The following is a 21,949-nucleotide window of genomic DNA, read 5'->3' as shown; positions in this document are numbered from 1 at the left end:
AAGAAAGGCAGTAGCGAAATATAGATCTAGTAAAGAAAGAGGGTTAGAGCTGGTGATCATTGAAAAGAGTCAATGACTACGTCAAAAAAGCAGAGACAAAGTCCATATTTCTATCTCAAACCTCCCAAAAAACATAACAATAACCCCTATTTCACATACCATACAAACAACCTCCCAAAAAGAAAAATTTTTTGCCTAACCCTATCCACTTATCACCCCCCTTTGAATTTCCCCCGTTCGGTTGCCCGTCATCATAGTCGTCGTCGTCAAGTTGTTTATAACGTATGTGTATGTGTGTGTGTGTGTATGTTTGTTGTACAAAAAGTTTCGTACAACCCAACCGTTACCGTTCCCAAAAGACAATAATCCAAAACCACAACTCCAGAAAACACCAACCGCCATAAACCCCAATCCCAAAATCCCAAAACCATTTGTGCCCAAGTAGGTAGTTGTGTAACTAACTAACCCCCCCATAACCATATTTATTCTGGTTATTCATGTGTATCCCTTTTTTTCCCCTTCATGTTCATCCCACCATCCAAGAAACCCAGAAACCTATCCCAAAAGCAACAAAAAAAAAAAGAAAAAAAAGTCATCATAATATAACCCAACCCAAGCCCATTCATTCCCCATCCAGTCCCAATGCCCGTTTTTGTGCACCAATACTTTTACAAAACAAAACCCCCTATACCCTCCATAATAACCAGCGTTAGCCCATGAACCCGAGATCCCATCATTGACCACCCCTAAAAAACTTCCCCAGAGCCACCGCCCCAGCAAACAACATCATCATCTTTGGAATAGCCGCCGCATCCGGCCCGTCCTTCACCCGTCCTTTCTCTCCTGCCTTGTCCTCCCCTTCGGCATGCTGACTAAAAATCTTCGCCGACTTGACCTTCCTATGCCGATCCTTCTTCCTCAGTTTCCCCGACTTCGTACTCCCCGCAATACTCCCCGTCTCAGCCTCCTCCGCCCCAAGATGATGAGGCAAAGGATGATCAAAAAAACAATGCTGATTCAGCGGTAAACTCAATCTCTTAGACTGGTCTCCCAAAGCTCCACGAAGGCCGAGCTCAATAAACCTCGATTCTGTGCGCAGAGTGTTCAACCCGAGATACCCAGCTGTCTGGGGACGGGAAGTGGGGTGAGTGTGCTCGTGATCGTGGGGGGAGTCCAAGTGTGGGAGTCGAATTTCGTCGCCGAACTGGGTGGAGGATTCGTCAAAAGAGGGGCGGAAAGTGTCGACTGAGCCGCGGGAGATGAAGGAGGAGGTGTCAGAGAGGGTGGTATACCCCGAGGAGAAGGTAGATGTGGAATGGCGGGGGCTGGGGTTGAGGAGGGAGATGTGTGGAGTGGCTACTGGGTGAGAGGGGGATTCTGTTTCGGTGGTGGTAGTGGTGGTGTCGAATTCTTTGACGGAGATTACGGGTGGTGTTACCACGGGAGGATGCTGCTCCTCAGCACCGGAACGCTCCGGCTGAGGCTCATCTTTACGGCCGAGGTCGGTGGCGGACCTAGTAATATCTTGGGGGGCTGTCGCTGTTTCTGTTCTTGTTTCGGCCTTCTTCACTTCTTCCGACGACAATCCTTCGGGGCTGACTTGGACTTCGAATTCCTCGGCGAGTTCTTTGGCCACTTCGGGTATGATGGGCTCTTTGACAGGTTCGGCTTCGATTGTCTTTTCGGTTACGGGAGGAGAGACATCCTTGACGTTGTCGTTCGCCTGGACTTTGAGCTCGGCAGCGAGTTGCTCCTCAGCTGCAGCTTCAACATCCTGGCTGTCAGTCGGCACCGTGGTCGACTTTTCGGTTTCAACGTCGCCAGCTGCTGCGGGAAGTGACGCCGGCTCGGCAGCGAGAACATCACCGACGACAGCGGTCTCAGACACGGAAAGTCTGACTCTCTTTTCAGGGATGGGAATATCGGAGTCTTTGGTCCTCTTCTCAGGCACGACATGATGGATCGCCACCTCGACATCTGCGAACAACCGGGCTGGTCCCGGTTTCTCGATATCAGCACCGGTTGGCAAGTCTGCCGGCTCCGATGACTTGACCGCGGTCTTTTCTGGGATATCAGAGACATTGCCCGGACAAGGAGCCGGCTCCGAGGACGCACCAATCTTCTCGGGAGCAGCCCCGTTCGTCGCAACCGAGTCATCATGCTTCACTCCAGAACCGCGGTCCCGAGCAAGATACTCATCAACCGTAGCCTCAGAATGCTCAAAGTCAATCTCGGACCCCTTGCGAACCTTCTCGGGCTCCTGCCTGGAACCGCGACGCTCATCAAGATGCTCCTTCACACCAGCATCCGGAAACTCAAACTCAATATTGCTCCGGAGCCGCTTGCTCCTCATCTCGGCCTGGGCCTGGGCCCCATATCGCTCCCGAAGCTCATCCCGCACATCACCCTCGGGAAACTCAAACTCAATATTGCTCCCATCGGCGTGCTTGCCGGAACCGACATCATCAGGAATGCTCGAGTTCTGAGACTCTGCGGGCCCGTTCTCCTCAGCCGCCTGCTCAGTCCCCTTTTCCTCGGAGCCGGTGACAGCACTCGGAGCCCTTGTGCTACCCGTGTCTGGAGAAACTTTGTGCACGGCTCCCGGATTGGCACCGTCCGCTTGGGCCCGGTGGCCGTCGGGACCAGCTTCGGTCACGTTGGACTTGTCTTTGTGTGCCACGGGCTGCCCCTCGGCGCCGCGAGCGGGACCGACTTGGTTGCCGGTAGCCTGATCGACATCTTGACTCGAGGTTTTCCTGGCATCTAAATTTTCAGAAGCTTTGGGAGAATCATGATTCGGGGTCGGAGCCGGGTCCCGGAGTCGCTTGGTGGGGAAGTCCGGACGGCGCGGTATGGAACCTTCGGAGCCTGCAGTTTTCTCGGCACCGAGGTTTTCATAGCCAAAATCTTTTTCTGCAGTTGATGAGCTGTTTGTCGAATTGGCATTGCTGTTGTTATTGGGGGCTTTTGTTGTAAGTGGTGTTGGGGCGGATGTGGTTGGTTGAGGCTCAACGGGTTCGGACATAGTAAATCCGGGCCCCTGTGTTTGGCCGGGTTGCGCCACGTGTTGGTCTGGTTCCCCTTCTTTTTCGTCGTCTCGGACTGATGCCTCCAAAGCTGTGTGTTTGCTCGGAAGCTCTTCGGTTGCGAGAGGGGCGGGCAGTTCTGTCTTGGGCACAGTTATATCTGAGTCGTCCACCTCGGCCTCAACCTCGGGATCGAACTTGCGCACCGCAATGTCGTTCGTGCCCGAACTCGTCCGCACGTAGACGGGTGTGGTCAAGAGGCTATGTCGGGGCGACGAGTCCTTGGAGCCCAGGCTCAGGTCTGGGGTTGATGGTGCAGTTGAGTACTCGTCAAATCTCGGACTCACATCACCCGTCAGAAAAGAGCTCGAGGTCTCCGACTTGACGATGGGTTCAATGGCAGGGCTGATTGCGAATTCTCTGGCATCCTCAAAGGCTTCGGGGGTGTCCATTTTCGCCTTGGTGGGTTCACGGGCAGCTGACCGCGATGCCGCTTCGTTTCTGTCGTCATTCTGGGATGATGTTATAGGAGCTTCGGTCACAGGCACGCTCCCTGCGGGGCGAGTTGCTGCACTCTCGTCTACCTCACTCGACGTCATCATCACGCCCAGGATATCGCCGCTAGTCTTAGGGCCAGGCTCCGGTGACTCTGACAGCACTTCCAATGGCGTTGCCTTGCTCGGTTCCGTCGGAGCTGCCCGACTTCTCCCACTGTGTTTGATCTTTTCGATCCCCTTTGCAAGAGTCGAAACATCGTTGGCACGGGATCGCCTGCGAAACAGAGAAAAGGGCCGCTTTGAAGGCTTGGTTTTGGCCGCAGCAGTCGGGGTTGCTTGGTCCTTGACAGTAGAGTTTTCCCCAGCCGCAGATTGGGAGCTGCGATCGCTCACTGCAGAGCTGGCTGGTGTGCTAGGTTGGCTGCTGCTGTTGGCAACAAATGGGTCATTGCTCAACTTCGGCTTGAGATGGTCGACAACCTTGACCGACTCTGAGGATCGACGACTGAGCGAAAAGATGCGCTGTACGAGTGGACGCTTTGGTGGAGACGGCTGTGGCGTTGGCTGTACGGGGATTGAGATGGGCCTGGCCATTTTTGTGGGAGGAGGATTCAGGGGCGCTGGCGACGATGGCATTCTTTCGGGTGAGTGCTGTTCCCCTACGGAAACGTCTGACGGAGCCCGCTCAAATCTCACAGGGCTTGGTGACTGTCTGGGCGTGGGCGGTTGCGTTGGTGCGAATGATCGCCCGGATGCTAGTGATCGCAATGACACGAGTGACCGTAACGAGGAAGACGACTTGGCAGGCACTAATGGTGGCAGAGGGGTGGATGGCCGTAAAGATGAGGACGATTCTGCAGACGCCAACGTTGGGACGGGGGCGGATTGCCGTGCGGGAGTGAAAGGACGGATAAAGACCTCTTCTTCGTCAATATCTGGGATGTCGTCAATCGCACAGGTGTCCTCCAACACCCTGTCGATATCCTGCTGGATTCGAGCCTTGAGCCTCGAGAGGAACGTGGCCTCCTCCTCGGATGGCGAGGCAAAGTTCTCCTTGGTCCTCCCACGTTTTTCATGAGCCACAATGGCCTTGTCGAGAACGAGATGGCCTCTCTTGTGGGCATCGATATGGATGGAGATATTGTGGCCGCGAATGATGTCGCCGACACCTGTTTGGATGCGGTCGAGGACTGCTTGGATCGTTCGTCGCCCACACGAAGACTTGGAGCCGAGCTTGAATCTTGCTGGGTCCTTCAGCTTCCAGTTTGCGCCTTTCAGTTCGCGAATTCTGAACACGAAGTCATCCATATCGTTGACCTTGGCGTCGATCTCGTCCCTCGTCGCGGTAAGGATTCCTTCGATATTGTCGAGAAAAGCGGTGCAGTCGCGGGCCTCGGGATCGAAAAACAGCAAAAGACTGCTCTTGATATCTCTGTGGATGTTGTCGTGTAACGGGCCGAGGTTGTTGGATATCCTGAGTTCGATCTCGAGAGCGCCCTGGCATGAGTGCTGGCCGTCCTGTTGTCGGCTGAAGTGATGGTCAAATTCTCTCTTCTTTGCATCCAGCGCTGTGTTGATGGCCTGGACACCCTTCCACAGCAGATCCTCGCTCATGAACAGTGTCAGAGGGGCATCTTGCTTGCTGTCGAGCGTGATGGACTTCCTCACCACAGGCACCCGTCTTTGTGGATTTCGGCTCTGGAAGGTCAGCTCGATCTTGTAGCCGGACACGAACTCAAAGGTTTGCGTGGATTCGATGAAGCGTGGGCTGGGTATGCAGAGAAGGGACAATGGTGCTTCTCGAGATGGATCTGCGACCTGGCCCTCTTCGGCTTCCTGGTCTGAGACGGGGTGGTCGAGCCATCTGAAGTCCGGGTCGTGCCTGCGGAGATAAAGACCAACAATCCTGTGGGTGGCCGATATGATTTCTTTGGTATGTCCAACCGTCAGGGGCTGCTTTTGGTGAGAACGATATGTCCTCTCGGCCCACTCGCCCCTGCCCCTTTTCAGGATCCGGAAGGTGAGCTCGAACCTTGAGGGCTTGGGCTCGTGACTCTCATCGGAGAAGTCGGTGAGGGCGCTTGAGTCTTTTCTGGTGATGAGCTCTTCTGAGCAGCGCTCGATGCGGCGCACGAGCCCGCGGCATATCCTGTTGTTGGCTTCGAAGGTAGGTGAGCTCGCATAGCTCCGTGCATAGCGAGATCGGATGAGGGGATCGGTGAAAAAGATTTCGACCTGGACCACAAGCGCTGGTGACCTGGAAGACTCCGCATTTTCTTCGGCTACGGGCGATAGCACGGCTCTCTCGTCCATGTCCAAGGTGGTGTGGCGCTGTGTCGTGGTGGTGTTGATGGAGTCAAGCCTCGGGAAGGCATCGCCTGCAGAGAATCGCTTTCGTAGCCGTGGGGAAGGACGAGCAGCAGCGAGAAGGCCATCGTCCAAAGACGCAGAAGGTAAAGATGCTGGGGCCTGGCGGCTCTGTCTTCGTGAGTCCCACCACGCCATTGCCGAAGAACAGGAACGTGGAGACTATTTCTCCACTATCGCGGGGGGATCCTTGTGACGGAGGGGTTCGCGATGAGATGACAGAAGAGGTCGGCTGGGATTCTCGAAGCACAGTGCAGCCTACACACCTAGGGAAACCATGTTTGTCACTTTGTTGCTGCCAGTAGGGGGTGGCCTGAGTGTGAGGGGTTAAACGCGATGTTGGATGAGAATTTTAATGATGATGATGATGATGATGATGATGATGATGATGATGTGAGACAGACAGTATGATAGAGACAGGAATGAGAAAAGGCGATTGTGATTATCATTGCTGCGTAGGTGTTATCATATGCCCCTCTTTTTGCGAGAATAAAACTGGCGTAGACACATGTTTCCCTCTCTCACACACTCTCACTCTGGCCCTCTCCAACCGCAACCTACATATGCAATGCATCTGGGATAAGACGGGCTGCAGCCCAAGGCGTGCGTCCAGCCAGCCCAGCAATGTGGGCGAGATGTGGACAAGCTTCGGGAAACAGGGCTGGTTCAAATGTCCTCAAACCTGGCGGCCATGCATCAGAACCAGAGAGCCGCTGGCCGTTTGTGGCCTGACACGTCGTCGCAAGCCATCTTCGACGAAGGGGAACCATCCCATTGGGATCGCCATTGCGATTGCTTGCAGACGATGACATCGGCATTTTGCTTGGAGCCCTCGAGGAAATTGATGCCATTGTGCAACACCTCTTGGTGTAAAGCTGGCGAATGCCAATTGGTCTCGCGCTCTCCGGTTCAGCCCGGCGTTGCTTTCTCATCATGGAGGGTCAGCCAGCCTCTATCTAGGTAGCTGTGCCTCTGCTCTGTTTGGAGGGTGTTCTGTGAAACATTGGGCCCGTCACTTCTCAGTCTCGCTCGGGTCGTTGGGCTTGGTGGCCGTTTGTCCGTGGGCAAGTGGAAAGTGCGTGATTTTGCATGACACTACTCTGATAGCATCAAGCAATTGGCGATGTGTCGATGGCATCCCTTCCCACGTTACGTCTCATTCGGCACAACTGTGCATGTTCCCAATCGCCGCGGGCTAAAATTCTGAAATCCGATCAGCGGGGTATCCCGGGCCCGCTAAAATTCGGCAACGCCAGGCCGTTGCGGGGCTTTCTGGGCAGCTGGGTGACGCCAGAGCCAAAGAGGAAAGGCATCAGCCGACGCCGCACAGGGGTTTTGGAGCTTTTTGCAGGGTGGCTGCATGTCTGGAGCTTTGGTTATCAGATGCTTATCAGCTTGTTTTTCCTCTGCTCTTGTTCTATACCAAGTGCTTGGTTCCTTGTCTTGAATAGCTGGATAGTTTCGAACCCCTAAAAGCTGATCACCGCCTTGTCAGGCACCAAACTGGAGTTGCTGGCGGAGCTCAATTGCAGTTTGTGTACATTTTGTGCCATCTGAGGCCCGCAAAAAATGTCGCTGTTGTCTAGCTGCTGCTTAGCTGGACACGTGGGGGTCGCCGCGGCCGTTGAGATGCTTCCGTAGTGGGGTCCTGTGCTTACTTTAACCTCAGCTTGACAGCCGACCACAACCCGACCGTGATAAATGTGTTCTGGACCTCTTGGAAACTCCATTGGGTTTCTGTTGTCTGAGGGATAAAACACTTTGCGGATACTTTTCCCCTCCTGTCTACCAGCATCGCAACAAGAGTCTGCGGAGCGGTCTGCCGGGCCGAAAACGAGATAAACGAACGAGCCCAACCGAAGAGAATGAGGATCCTGTCAATGCTATGCCAGATGTTCATTGAGGATGCTGATTTATGAATGTACAATTCTATACTCCCAAGGCTTGGGCCACACAGGGGATGCTCGAACGATCAATTATGCCAAAAAATACTTCGAATGAGGAATATTGGGTGCAACCTCTTCGAAGCAACTTCTCTTCGAGCTCGGCACACTGAGGTGGTCTTCACCGTGGGCAACAGAACCGGCCATGCTGCATCACTTCATCCCTACCATCGACGGTCATCTCCAGTAGATGGCATACTTGTCTTCCTAATATACCGACAGCCTCGTGATATGTTGCCTTGCTGTTTCATCATTGCTCCAATCCTCAAGGGGCTGTTGCCAACATGTCTAAACCGAGTAGGGTGACAGGTGACTTATTGGGACTGTGTCTGTTGCTTACCTAGGTGTTCAAATTCAACATTTGGCTGGTACTATCGTATGATACCGGTTCCTGGATATTTTTGCGCCCACCTCGGTGGTTGTTCTTAATCTTGCAACACCCGCATCAAAGATACACAGACGATTTATGAGCTTCCATCTATTATTGGGTCCCTTCCTGTCAGCCATCAATACCTAGTTGCTGCCGATGATTCGAAATAAAAACCACATGAGTTTTGTGTCCTGTAGCTCAGTGATAATGAACAAAGTGACTCAAACTGAGCAGACCACCTCTCTATGGCGGAAAGGCCATGGCCCGTTCTATCTTCCGTCCACCACACATGGATTTGGAAAATGAGTCTCGCCATCCTAAAACTCACTTCTCAAGTGACGGATGATTATTTGGAGTTTTCAGACCGAGGAAACGGTTCTCGAAACACCCAGAGCGAGTATGGTGAACGGCAGGTACCTATGTAACCCTCTCATGTGATGTGTTACTTGAAGCCTTAGACCTCAGACCAGCTCTGAGTTTTGTTGAACTGTGACTCTGAAGTGGTTACGGGGACATGAAGTGGTGTCGTGATGTGATGGAGAGGAGAAGATCAATGCGATCTATAAAGACCACAGCGAAGACGTTGATCTACTGTAGGCAAGTATCTTTCCCCTCAGATCAACCACTCCCATCAACCATCAGGTTTTCATGATCAAACATTACTCAAACATCATGAACTTCATCCTCACTCTCTCCATACTGGCCACACTGGCCACAGCCTCACCGGCTCCCGCCCCAGCCTCTGCACTGTACGGCTGCACCGAAGGCCTGAATTACTGCGGTCACACTCTTCTCAACATGGGTATGGCTCCCGGCCCATCCTGCTGTGCAATGTTCTGCTAATAAGAGACTTCAGGCTGGTCCCGTGACAATATAATCGACGATTGCAGCGGTAGACCCGACTTGCTCACTGCCAACAGCGTGGACAATGTCCTCTTTCATTGCACAAGCGGAGACTACCTCACGTTCATTGAGAGCTGCAATGCACCTGGTACTTGTGTGGATGCCGGTTCTGGTAATAGCGATTATTGCAGCTAAGATCATCTTGAACAAGGTGACGGTCTAAAAAGGTGTTTGGCAAGAAATTGATACAGAGGCGAGAGCTGGTGGAAGAGATGGATGAAATTGCTCAGTACCGGAGGATTTTCCCCAGGTGGAAATAATATCTACTACCAGGTAGATTTTTGCGACTTCAAGTTCAACACTTGAAAAATGTTATCACTCATTTTCCCTACTACAAAATACCTACCTCTATCCTGGCTATGGCAAACCAAGAAGAAACCCCCTATCCTATCATGCAAGCTCCCTTTTTGCAGCAGGATCAAAAAGATGCTCAACTCTATGCGTTCCCACGAAATGAAACGTCCGTTTGCATGTTTGGGTCCAACGTTTTCACCTCTCCCTTTCACTCGAGGACTCAAACCTCAGCTATGGAGTCTGCTAGGTTCTAAACATCACAAGCTTCTCAGTTGGTAGAACCCTACTAGCATCAACGGACTTCCTACTACGGAAGCCATCCAGCCCCCTTCCCGGCAGACACCCTCCAGCAGTGACACCATGGTCCGCAAAAACAGAAACAGACACAAAACACCAAAGACCAGGACCAACCCCCCGCCATCGTCGCTATATTCGACGAATACTTCGGCGCAGGGGACCTCCAAGACCGGCAGCGTCTCTGTTCCGACATCTTCCGCGAGAACGAGCTCAAAAGCTTTGACCTGTGCAGCAAGACGAAATGCCGAAAGGTGCCTACCTGACTCACCTGCCATATCACCACCGATACTGACAACGAAAAACATAGCTCTTAAAAACAGTCTTTATCAACATCCAAGACATTGTCGACTGCATTGAGAAAAACCTCACTGGGGGAACACCCAAGGTGTACCCGCAGCGCTTCGCCAGCCTCAACCAACTCGTCAAATACACCATGAAGGAGGGAAAAGTCTACCCCAAGAAATGGGTCAAGAATAGACTGGGACCTGTCAAGGCTTTGATGAGGGACATATTAAGAGGGTGATGATATCGGTTGCGGGGAAAGCTGACGGCACAAGAGATGGATATGGCAAGGAGGAAGACATATTGTATCTGAAATCATTGGATATTTACCTCTAACTCACTTTATCAGCCGCTTATTGTCCCGACACTTTTACACATACATGTTGATTAACCCCTGATCTCCCACATCCGCACCTTGCCGGCATCGTTGCCAATGGCGAGAATGCTGCTATCGGCGCTGAAGGCAACGGCGGAAATTCTACCCAATGGTGTTTGCTCTGTAGGCCAGTTGCGGTAAACAGTGCAGCTGGGAAGGTGCACCAACCTCAGCGCATCCTTCTTGAGATTGCTTCCGAAGACCATCAGCTGTCCGTCTGGCGAGAAGGACAAAATAGTGATGGCTGTAGTCAACTGCTCGAGTACTCTCGCAGGTGTAGGAAGCTTCTTGATCTCCACATCCTTCTTGTCCTTGCTAGCAACCAGCAGCTCGTTCCGGTCATAAATGTTGACGATCCCGCTGCTGTTGCCAACGGCAACCCATCGATCCTCTCCAATCGCCCTGGGACCATGTCTGCCACCCATCGCCAGGACAGTACCGCCAATAGACCCTTCATCCCTCCACACTCCAACCGTTCTCTTGGACTCCAAGCTCCACTCCGCAACCTGCCCATCCCTTCCAGCAATCGTCAAGCCCTCCCCACTGCTCCACCACTGGAAATCAGCAATACCCCCCCTCCCATCAATCCTCGCCTGCGCAACCCACTGCATGGTGGCCGCATTAAGAATATTCAGCATACCGCCCCCCTTCTTATCACTCGCCGCAACCGCTATCCACCTCCCACAAGGACTAGCCCTAAACCTCTCCATAGTCTTATGCTCCTTCTGATGCCCCGCAATCTTGCTGATCTTCTTCACCGCACCCGTGGCCAAGTTCCAGCTGTGGAAATACTTCCTCCTACCAGCAAACACCACCTCCTCCCCCTGCCCCTCCCCATCCTCCCCCTTCACACTCAAAAATGCCGCCCTCCTCAAGTCAGTCCTCCTAACCTGCACCGAAGTCAACATCGGATTCGGCGTCGGATACGCCGCCGCATCAACATGATGCAAAAACATGACCGACGAGACACTCGTGCTCAGCAGAATAGGATGCCTAGGGTGAAACGCCAAACAGCTCACCCCCGCCTTGTGCGTATCAGGAATATCCCTCGTCCGCTGGATATCCAACGTCTCCGGGCGCAACTTTCTCCTCTTGGACAACCTGGTATCATCATCCTCAGCAAAAGCATTGACATCCCTTAGAAACTGCTCCAAAGGCAAGGCATCCTCGTAATCCCCCCCCTCCTCATCACTATCCGCCTCCTCCCCAGAAAGCCCACTTTCGTCTGACCCACCCGCAGCAGAAGACCTCCTCCTCCGTCTAGTCTTCTTCTCCGCCGCCGGCCGCGCCCACTCAGGGACGGGGTACATCCTCATATACTGCGCCCTCAACCTTTGGCTATACTCAGTCCCATTAACCACATCCTCCCCCTCAAACTCCCTCAACTTCCTCAACCTCCCCACCCCAGCAAGCGAAACAGTCAACCTCTCATCATCACTGTCCTCCCAAGCAGGCTTGTCAACCACCGCTTCTTCAGCCTTCTTCTCGGCATGCGCGATGACACCCTCCCCTCCACCAACGGTGTCAATCATGAAAAGCATTGAATCGTCCACATTCTTGAACTGATCATTGTCCTCCTCCTTGTCCGCCGCGACAGAGACAAGAGCCTTGGAACCGGTGACGTCCGGAAGGAGAAAGTCATCACCCGCGAAGAGCTTGGCGCGGAAGTCGTCGGCGGATTTGGTCCCCAGGACGAGGCGCTCGAGGTCTTCTTCGTCGGAGTCTTTGACGAGGTTGATTTCTTTTTGGTGTGGGGAGCGGTCGGATTCATCGTCGTCGGAGCCGCTGGAAGCGGAGGCGACGTCGGACATGGAGATGTCGTCTTCTTCTTCTTCTTCCTCGTTGGAGAAATGGGCGAAGGAGCCTTCCTTTTCGGAGGAGGGGTCTTCTTTTTGTTGTTGGCGTCGGCGGGACATTTTGGAATGTGTGGTGGTTTTTTTTTTGGTGGAAATATGGCTGGGATATCGCGTGGGATTCTTGGAGGAAGCTTTCCTGCAGCGAATGCGACTGCACAAGTTGCGATCACTTTTTTTTTTTTTTTTGTTGCTTGGGGAAGTTTTTCGTAGCCTTGCAGGTTTGGCGTGGGAAGGGGGGTCCACTTTGTAAGTTTTTAGTGGGGTAGGTATTGCTTGGCGGTCAGCCTTGTTACTTGCCAGGTCTTTGACATTGTGAACATGAGGTTGGGGGCTGGTGAGAGAAGTATATTTATCGTCTGAAATACCTGATAAGTACCTTGCGTACTAAGAACGAATACAGTTCCGCCTATGCCACCTACCACTAAGGGAGTTAATGTTTGCCTGTTTTGAAAGAATCTGTAGGAAGGTGGTATATGTTGCCCCGACCACAGAGCACTTGGCCATATAATTTCCTGGTGTTATCGCCCCACGTAGCTGTCATCGCTCAATCTTTTCAATCTCATTATATTCCTTTCATATCTCCTCACAACTATATATACAACCCCATTAGGCCTCCAGAAATAACCAAAAAAAAATCCCAACCCGCCCCTACCTGAACCCCAGGGTATCACCACTCACCTACAACAAAACCCCAACCCCCAACCCCAACCCAACCAACCACCCCAATCCCACCTTCAACCCCCCCGCGCCACTCCCCAACCCACTCCCACTCCCAGCCCCAGGCCTCACAGGCCCCAACCCATCCCCATCCTCATCCCCACTAGTCTCCAGCACCGTCGCATCCCCCGGCGCAAACAAAGCCCCCATCTCATCCGCCCCCTCCCTAACCTCCTCCCACTCCATCATCTCATTCTCCAATTCCTCGCAGCTCGGCCTAGCAACCCTATTCGGCGCCTCCTCCCCAATCCGATTCGTCACCGAAATCGGCACATCAAACACCGTGTAAAAATCCTCACCGTTCAACCGAAAGCTCTGCCTGATGCTCACGTTGTACGCCCCCCTCGCGCTGTCGAGTGTCTGAGGCTGGCCGTCGCCAACAAGACAGTCGGGCCAGATCCACTTGACGTGCTTGACTGTCGAGCCAGGTTCCTGAAACAGAATATTGCCCAGGGAGGCGTTCTCGTTGAAGTTGGAGGATGTGGCGGTTCCGTTTGTGATGGTGAAATTTTTACCGGTGGCGTAAGAGGAGAGAAAGATGGAGATGTTGTGGATTTGGGAGGGGGAGTCTGGGGAGTAAGGGGGGAGGGGGAGGCGGCCGTTGGTTGTGATGTCGAGGGAGATTTCTATTAGATCTGGGCAGGGGGGGTTTAGTAATGGGGGGTCAGGAAGAAAAGGTGGGGGGAGACAAACCGCCTCCTAATGGGGTGCCTGGTTGAGGTGAGTTGAGGACTGCCAGGCCCGGGGTGAAGATTTGACCGCCTGCTATGGTGAACTCCAGGGCGGTTGTGGAAGCAGAGGTGAGGAGCAGACCTAGGACTGCCTGTTTTAGGAGTGACATGATGATGAATTTGTTTCTTGATGATTTCAAAACAGCGCGGCTGGTAAAAGCGAAAAGAGTTCTGGAGTTGAAAGGAGTGACAAGAATGAAGGAGGGTTTGCCGGCAAAGAACTATTTAGCCAACATACAAAAATCCAGGAAAGGAGAGAGAAAAGAAACAAGGAAACAACGCAAAAGCCGGGAAGCAAAAAAGAGGATCACCAGATCCCGCGCGTGTTGCGGTATGAACTGAGATATAATAAGAGCGAGATTACCAGGAAGGACCTAACCCACTCGCCCGCTCACGACACATAAGCGAGCTGTCTTCTCTTGGGTGCGGGTGAAGTGAGAGAATGGTGTCCTGTTTCTTGCGGGTTTCTGAAGAGGTGTGATGAGGGAGGAGTCATGCAAAATTCACCGGATGGATTGTGAACCGGCGTCCCCAAAAGCACGGGCATAGCGCTGATACGCACAGAGAGGCCATCTCTGGTTTTGAAGGAGGAAGAGACGTCAAATCTGGATACAACAGTTTCGATGGAGTTCATGCAAGGGTTGGCGCATGCTGGGCGGGTTTCAGATTGGGAGGGGTGCCGGGTTGGGGTTAGCTTTGGTTTTTGGGGTGGTGAGGTTGGAGGGTTAGCTAAGCTGAGATTGGCGCCGAGTGGGTGAGCATATGATGGAGGACAGAACAAGTTTGGTTGAGGATTGGTGGCTGATTTATTATGTCAAAGCTTGAAATATATGAGAAGAAAGACTACTACGCTTAGGTCTCACCTCTTACGACTATTCTACAAATCACATATTCAGTTGTCGCCATCAGAACATACACATGCAACAGATCTGTTAGCAAATGCAGCTTCTCATTGGCCAAAGCTACCCCTGTCTAACCATGACTAGGTTCTCCACTGTCTTTGAAGCTGCTCTCACCTCACATAACCTCTCACAACAGTTTCTTTGATGAGCCAAATACAACGATTTTCTTGACAGCTTTTTGCATTCTAGGTTGAATATAAACCATTTTCATTTCACTTGGCTCATTCATTGTTCTCATAGTAGCTTTTCTTACTTTGGATTTATAGGCAGCAGGGAGGCCCCTCCAAGCTAGCCTACCTTCTTCAGCTCACTCCTAGGTACTCAAAATGGCACTCACCCGCCCCCTCTCCAAACTCCTCCCCAAACGACCCCTCCTGTCGATGCCCTCCCGCCGGCCCTACCTCATCTCCTCCACCCCCTCCCACTCCTGGCTCAGAATCCACCCCGAAGTCTCCTCCGCCGTCAGATCCAACACCCCCCTCGTAGCCCTCGAATCAACAATCTACACCCACGGCGCCGTAGGCAATGACCTCAACCTCGAGCAAATTGTTCGCGACCACGGCGCCATCCCCGCCGTATGCGGCATCTACGCCGGACAAGCCACCGTAGGCCTCACCCCAGAAGAGATCACCACCATGTGCGACCAGGGCGCCAAAAAGGTCTCCCGCCGTGACCTCGCCTATCTCATCGGTCAGGGTATCTGCGGCAACAAGATCCACGGTGGAACCACCATTGCCGGAACCATGATTCTCGCTCGACAGGCGGGGATCAGGGTGTTTGGAACGGGCGGATTGGGTGGTGTTCATCAGGGCGGGGAGAACACGATGGATATCTCTGCCGACTTGACAGAGTTGGGGAGGACGAGGGTGGCGGTTGTGAGCAGTGGTGTGAAGGGGTTTTTGGACATTCCAAAGACGCTTGAGGTTTTGGAGACGCAGGGGGTGCTGGTGGCTACTTTTGCTGACGGCAAGGACCAAAAAGAGGTGGATTTCCCGGCTTTTTGGGCGAGGGAGAGCGGGGTCAAAAGTCCGGCTGTGGTGAGGGATGAGAAGGAGGCTGCGGCCATCCTTTTGGCTCAGGAGAAGTATGATATTGAGACGGGAATGTTGTTCGTGAACCCGCTGCCGAAGGAGTTTGAGATCCCGAGGTCGGAGATGGAGGAGGTGATTAGGATTGCTGTGAAGGAGGCGGAGGAGAAGGCGCCGGGGAATGAGAATACTCCGTTCGTGTTGAAGAGGATCAGGGAGTTGACTGATGGGAGGAGTGTGATTGCGAATAAGGCGCTGGTGAGGGACAATGTGGCCAGAGCGGCCAAGATTGCGGTTGAGTTCTCCAAGCTGGTGGATGGCAACCCGGTCACGGTTGGGATGGCTTCAGCAAGCAATGCGACAGTTACGCAGCAGCCTACTTTTTCCAAGGCCGAGACCAAGCCTAGGGTGGAGAAGCCAAAGGCAAGTAACTAAGGCATCAGGGATGGATTGAAAAGAACTGACTGACTTGAACTAGGCTGATCATACTGTGGACATTCTCGTTGCTGGGTCAGTCGCTCTTGACTTGAACTGTGACTATTCAGGTGGCGGAAAGACGGTTTCGCCGGCGCTCAACACATCCAACCCAGCTTCCATCAGTCAGTCTGTGGGCGGTGTGGGTCATAACATTGCCATTGCCGCCCACAAGGTGAGCGAGGAGAACAATGTCCGGCTCTGCAGTATGGTTGGCGATGACATGTAAGCCTACTCTCAACTTAATTCACCTACTAGTACGGTTGTTAATCCTGATTCTAGTGCCGGATCAACTATCCTCTCCTCCCTTTCTGCTGCCGGCCTAGACACCTCCTACATCCGCGTCCTCGGCCACGAGTACCCCTCCGCGCGAACAGCCCAATACGTGGCCGTCAACGACGCCCACAAGTCCCTGGTCCTCGCCATGGCCGACATGGCTATCATCTCCACCCACTCCTTCCCCAACTACTGGAACTCAGCCGTCAACGCCTCCAAGCCAAAGTGGATGGTCGTCGACGCCAACTGGGCTGAACATGACATCCAGACCTGGATCCAGGCCGGCCATAAGTACAACGCCAAAATCGCTTTTGAACCAGTCTCGGCCGCCAAAGCAGCGAGGTTATTCCCCAAACTGAAAAACCACCACAAGAAGCCAGAACTGGGTCTTTTCCCTCGCCCGAGCGTCCATCTCTCCACTCCCAACCAATACGAACTACTGGCCATGTATGAAGCCGCCAACGAGAACGGGTACCTCGATACGCACAACTGGTTCCCCATCATCGACGCGTTTGGCATCATGCGCGGGGCTAGGGAGCAGTTTGTTGATATTGCTGGTGCTGCTGCCACGGACGCGGGTATTCCGGTGCAGAGCGTGAATCTCCTGCCTTATATCCCAACCATCATCACCAAGCTCGGTTCCAGCGGAGTGCTGCTCACGACTTTGTTGGAAAAGGGCGATCCTAGGATTAGAGACCCTGAGCATGCCCGGTGGGTTGTGAGCAGGACCTTGAGTGACCATCCTAGTGTTGGGGGGGTTTACATGAGGATGTTCCCGGCGGCGGAAAGGGTCAAGGAGGAGGATATTGTGAGCGTGAATGGCATCGGGGATACGTTTACTGGTGTGTTGATTGCTGGGTTGGCAAGGGGTGGGGAGGTGGAGGAGTTGATTGATATTGCCCAAAGGGCGGCCGTGTTTACGCTCAAGAGTTCAAAGGGGGTCAGCGATGAGGTTGCGGGATTGAGGTCGGAGCTGAGACGGATTGTGGCTAAGCAATAGGGTGGTTTTGGAGTGGAGAGCTAGTTTCAACTCGGTAGGTCAGCTACCCACCTACCTGCGACCTAGTTGGGACAAGTCATAGTCATCATCGGGACTTGGCTATAACTTTGTATATAAGATGTGAAGCCATGCCGCAACATTGAACAGGTACAACGAATCCCGGTTCCCAACCCCGGTCCGAGTAGCTATCACATTCACATGGCTGTGGTAACCTTCGGTGTGGCTGAATGAAGGCGTAACCTAAACATGGCCGTCTGAGTGTGCTTCCACAAGCTGTCCCAAAGTGAAACAAAGAACAAACCCACCAACATTCCACCTTTTACCCCTTTGGGACCAAAACGAACCTTCTTCCCCAGGTTTTAGAAACCTCCAAACTGGAGTTTCCCCGCATTTTACCAGGGGGTCACCACACGAGCGGGAGGAGAAAGAAAGCGTGAACCTCGGCAGGCTATCTCCTCCCCCGCATTTCGATCGCCGTGCTATACCCAACGTAGAATCTTGGCAATGAATACATAGACAAGGGGTGGTGAGCTGAACCTTGGAGCTGTGTGGGATGATACCTCTATGAAAGGAGAGGAGCCCCCATCCCAGGCACACATTAATCCAACCCTCCACACCCTCATCTTCACCGTCGCTACCATCATCAACAAAGTGACAAAATGCCCTTCCACACCGGCATGCTCCCCCGCGAGGGGTTCAAAGGCGATGCTTTGATCTCCCTGATCAAGAACACAGCCTTCAACCCCAAGATCCTGCTGCCACTGTTCCTGCTGGCAAAATACACCAAGCAAGGCCAGGATCTCACCATCTTGCACCCGACCGCATTTGCCAGAGTCAGAAAGCTGCTCATCTTGAGCCTGCTAGGTTGGGGAAACAGCTGGTTGACGAGAAAGGTGAACAACAGCTGGGTAGACGACAAGTACGACTGGACTGGTATGCTCCCCTTCCGCGCCCCCGCCCCTAATCAACATCACCTAACATACTCCCTCCAAAAACAAAAGGCAAAGAAATCGTCGTCGTAACCGGCGGCTCCGGCGGCATAGGCGGCCTAATCGTCCAACTCCTGGCCGAACGCTCCATCAAAACCGTCGTCCTCGACATCCAACCCCTCACCTTCCACCCCGGCCCCACGGTAACCTACTTCAAATGCGACCTCACCTCCCCCTCCTCCATCGCCCACGTCGCCTCCCTTATCCGCGCCCAGGTCGGCAACCCCACCGTTCTCATCAACAACGCCGGCGTCGTCCAAAACAAGTCCATCCTCGCCTCCACCCCGCGCGACGTGCAATTCACCTTTGACGTGAACCACTTCTCCCACTACTCCACCGTCCGCGAGTTTTTGCCTTACATGATCGAGAAGAACCACGGGATGGTAGTGACGGTGGCGAGTTTTGCTGCTTGGGTGAGCGTGCCGAATATGGTTGACTATGCAGCCTCAAAAGCGGCGGCGCAGAGTTTCCATGAGGGGTTGACGGCTGAGATTAAGACTACTTACGGGGCGGAGAGGGTTAGGACTGTGGTTGTTAATCAGGGGTATACCAAGACTGCGCTGTTTGAGGGGTATCATAATGATAGTCCGTTTTTGCTGCCGGCGCTGGAGCCGGGGAGTGTGGCTGAGGCGGTTGTGAGGCAGGTGCTCAAGGGGGAGAGCGGTCAGGTTATTTTGCCAAAGATGGGGAATATGCTGCCTTTTCTGGGGGGCTTGCCGGGGTGGTATGCGGGTCGGTTGAGGGTGAAGGGAGTGGGGATTATGAAGCAGTTTAGGGGGAGGAAGGTGGTGGAGGATGTGGAGAAGTTTTATGAGGAGAAAGAGAAGAAGGAGGAGAAGGGGGTTGGTGAGAGTACGGTGCTTGTTGAGTAAGGTAGGGGGAAGTGGTTGCTCTGGCGATGGGGGTGGGTGACGTTGATAGTAGCGGAGTACCTAATCTCAGGGGTAAAACTCTTTGTTGACTTGAAACAAGCACGCAGCGGAACTTGTTTTTTTTTTTCTTTTTTTTTTTTCGGAAGCTGCCAGCCTGGTGGTTTCAGGTATTGAAAGGCAGGAGTGTTTGTCAAGGTTGACTCACAGGACCGAGGGCTTTGTTCGGCAATAATCATGTAGGACAGGAGAAACGTGACCGAGAACATGGCACGAGGAAATTTGTGACAGTGTTTTCTTACTTGTGCTACTGAAAATTTTGACTTGATATCCTAAGGCGTTTCAAAGACAGCCTGTGATTCCCGAGGATGCCGAATCTGGGGCCCGTTCCTTGAGGGCCCAACGTCTTGGTAACGGGACGGGCCGTCTACCGGTAGTTGGATATGGTTAGCGAGGAATGTAGGGTGCATTCCAGAGCTTTGATATCCATTCCAGTGGGCCAATGTGACATGGAATTCAACATCGTGAACTATATCGAGCTGTCTAAAACTGCACATCGTCTAGAAAGATGCTCTTGGTGGCTGATTTTGCTAGCTGAAACAAGTGTAACCTGAAGAGGCTCTTGAGAGGAAGAATCCATAAGCAAAACACCCGTGGGAGTGTGAATTCACAACGAAGACCTCGGATAAATACCAACCGCCTGTAATAGCAGTTCGCTATGCTACTAGATAGCGGAGTCAGTCCTGCCTGTGACAACGTATTCTTGCTATTGTTCTATTCAACTTGCTTCAGGTTTTATTGTTTTTTGCGTGCTCACCGTGACTGCCTTTCGTAATCATCTGAACTTCTAAAACACGGTGACCCTTTATTTCAGGCAACGATTATCATGAGTTTACGGACGTACAGCAGGAGGCGATAGACTTGATGGAAAGGCCCACATATTTATTGAGGGAAAGCCCACCCAAGCTGCTTTATAGGACCATAATGCGTACACCTGTCTAATATCAAGATCAGACGCTCCTTTGTTGACTCGGTGACTAGCACCTTCTGGCTAATGTCTTCACCGTCTGAAGTTGATCTTAGCAGTCGTAACAGGGACAGTCACGCAGATAGTGCTCACACGTGGCCAGGACAATGGGAAGCTAAAACGAGGCAGTTGTGACAGCTGGAAATATCTACCTATATATTCCAGTGTTGTTTTTTCCGGCCTGGACTTGTCTTTTCCTTCTACACCCAAAACCTCATCCTCCTCCTTGATCTTGACAGTCTCACCTCGCTACGCCTTCAGCAAATATCTCCAGATTCCTACCTCTTCAGCTTCATCCATCACTAGTATCGTTTTCAGTCTCCTTCCAGGCCTCTAGATCAAGTAAACAAACCACCTAGGAGCAAGGACAACAGTATGAACACCATGACCGTCAACAGCACTCTTTTCTTCGCTGGCCCAGCTAGCCAGAACCTTCATCACGATGATGAGGTTGACAGCATCGTCATGACCAAGGCTGAGGCCAACGTGGGCTGGTCAGGCTGTAGCAAGCTCCTTGTCAAGCAGAAGACGAAGACTCGCAAGCAGCATCGCTCTAACAAGAAAGCCTTGCTTCAAGTCTTTGATGTCAACTCTGATAATGAATTTATCAGCTATGATTCTGAGGCCTAATCGGTTCTGAGGACCTCGTCAAACATTTCATGATGAATAAAAGGTATAAATAAAACAACATCACACATAAAGACATGTTGTGTTGCTAACATCTACATACACAAAAAAGAAAAAAGATGCAGATTGCACATCGACGTCGACTGGCCCCAGGATGCGGCCTGCTTCCCGATTAGGAAAGCTTAGATCCGGTGTAAGTCAGCCCATCACCCCTTACCCACCAAAACAACATCACGGACCAACAGCTGACCAACTGCTTCTGATACCCAGTCTTGCCTTTCAGCGCGTCTACCTCCTTTTCGGTCTCTTCTCATTGCGATAAAAATGAAAATCACAAAAACAAATGATGTCCCTGCTCTTTTTTATGAGCGTCACGATCCTTTGATGATCGTTTCAAGCACTCGATCTCAGCACGATCCCAGACAGCATCCCGAACACCGTCAACACACGAAGATGAGGGCCTGCAAGAGCCGCAGTGGAGAAGGAATTCAAGATGGGGGAGGCCAAGACAACTTCCTCGGCTAGTGGAGTGTCTCTTTTCTCTTGCTGGTAAATCTTTATCCCCAAAACCTTTTCTTCGATTTTAATGAAATGGAATTCCTGACTCTGTCTCCTGACTCTGTCTTCTGATATCAACAGGCACACGGAATCTCTCCTGTTTTCTTTTCTTTTACGCATTTCAATTTGACGACACATCAAAATACCCATTCCGTTTTCTTCTTTCTCTCGACATGGCATGGCATGGAGCGTGGACAGCATAGGAAAAGGAGAAACAAGCATCGAGATGAAGTGTTCTGGTCAGGGTTAACAGGGTTAACAGGGTTCATTGTTCATCATTAGCACGCTGTTTATGGAGTTTTAGAGGGTTTATTATAGTCATGGGTTTTTATGATAGCGGCTTAGAGGCAGTCAACCTTTTGCAAACAAGGCTGAGGAATGCAAGTCTCCTGTCTGTTGTTGAAGAAAGTGATATGCCAATGTCTCGGTTTGAATGACTCGCTTATCTCTCTCTGTGCTTTGAATGAGAGAGCGAGCCAATTGGATAGCACGCATATTAGAAAGGGAATTTCGGGATAAGAAGAGCGGTCAGTTCGGAGC

The 21,949-nt window shown here is 52.3% G+C and overlaps 7 protein-coding genes across 7 annotated transcripts; 4 read left to right on the top strand and 3 right to left on the bottom strand.

Moving 5' to 3' along the window:
• Window positions 1–733: 733 nt before the first annotated feature.
• QC761_107800 (uncharacterized protein) lies at window positions 734–6,028 on the bottom strand (the record flags this gene model as incomplete). The annotated part of the gene is made up of 1 exon (XM_062874056.1): window positions 734–6,028. One exon carries the CDS (start codon window positions 6,026–6,028, stop codon window positions 734–736), a length of 5,295 nt encoding a protein of 1,764 aa, XP_062737162.1.
• A 2,651-nt stretch (window positions 6,029–8,679) lies between these two features.
• On the top strand, window positions 8,680–9,437 carry QC761_107797 (uncharacterized protein). The gene is made up of 2 exons (XM_062874055.1): window positions 8,680–9,005; window positions 9,060–9,437. The coding sequence occupies exons 1-2, from the start codon at window positions 8,852–8,854 to the stop codon at window positions 9,239–9,241; spliced, it is 336 nt and encodes a 111-aa protein (XP_062737161.1). The 5' UTR covers window positions 8,680–8,851; the 3' UTR covers window positions 9,242–9,437.
• A 501-nt stretch (window positions 9,438–9,938) lies between these two features.
• QC761_107795 (uncharacterized protein) lies at window positions 9,939–10,220 on the top strand (the record flags this gene model as incomplete). The annotated part of the gene is made up of 2 exons (XM_062874054.1): window positions 9,939–9,948; window positions 10,018–10,220. 2 exons carry the CDS (start codon window positions 9,939–9,941, stop codon window positions 10,218–10,220), a joined length of 213 nt encoding a protein of 70 aa, XP_062737160.1.
• Window positions 10,221–10,366: 146 nt separating this feature from the next.
• UTP18 (U3 snoRNP protein) lies at window positions 10,367–12,271 on the bottom strand (the record flags this gene model as incomplete). The annotated part of the gene is made up of 1 exon (XM_062874053.1): window positions 10,367–12,271. The coding sequence occupies one exon, from the start codon at window positions 12,269–12,271 to the stop codon at window positions 10,367–10,369; it is 1,905 nt and encodes a 634-aa protein (XP_062737159.1).
• A 618-nt stretch (window positions 12,272–12,889) lies between these two features.
• On the bottom strand, window positions 12,890–14,314 carry QC761_107780 (uncharacterized protein; the record flags this gene model as incomplete). The annotated part of the gene is made up of 2 exons (XM_062874052.1): window positions 13,622–14,314; window positions 12,890–13,563 (listed from the first exon to the last, which is right to left on the bottom strand). Exons 1-2 carry the CDS (start codon window positions 13,767–13,769, stop codon window positions 12,890–12,892), a joined length of 822 nt encoding a protein of 273 aa, XP_062737158.1. The 5' UTR covers window positions 13,770–14,314.
• A 573-nt stretch (window positions 14,315–14,887) lies between these two features.
• On the top strand, window positions 14,888–17,339 carry QC761_107770 (uncharacterized protein; the record flags this gene model as incomplete). Its single annotated transcript, XM_062874051.1, has 3 exons — window positions 14,888–16,012; window positions 16,068–16,288; window positions 16,346–17,339. The coding sequence occupies 3 exons, from the start codon at window positions 14,888–14,890 to the stop codon at window positions 17,337–17,339; spliced, it is 2,340 nt and encodes a 779-aa protein (XP_062737157.1).
• Window positions 17,340–17,998: 659 nt separating this feature from the next.
• QC761_107760 (uncharacterized protein) lies at window positions 17,999–19,570 on the top strand (the record flags this gene model as incomplete). Its single annotated transcript, XM_062874050.1, has 2 exons — window positions 17,999–18,272; window positions 18,341–19,570. The coding sequence occupies 2 exons, from the start codon at window positions 17,999–18,001 to the stop codon at window positions 19,198–19,200; spliced, it is 1,134 nt and encodes a 377-aa protein (XP_062737156.1). The 3' UTR covers window positions 19,201–19,570.
• Between the last annotated feature and the right edge of the window lie 2,379 nt (window positions 19,571–21,949).

This window comes from Podospora bellae-mahoneyi (genome assembly GCF_035222275.1).
Source record: "Podospora bellae-mahoneyi strain CBS 112042 chromosome 1 map unlocalized CBS112042p_1, whole genome shotgun sequence".
Lineage (NCBI taxonomy): Eukaryota > Fungi > Ascomycota > Sordariomycetes > Sordariales > Podosporaceae > Podospora > Podospora bellae-mahoneyi.
This window is presented reverse-complemented; position numbering and strand designations above follow the sequence as displayed.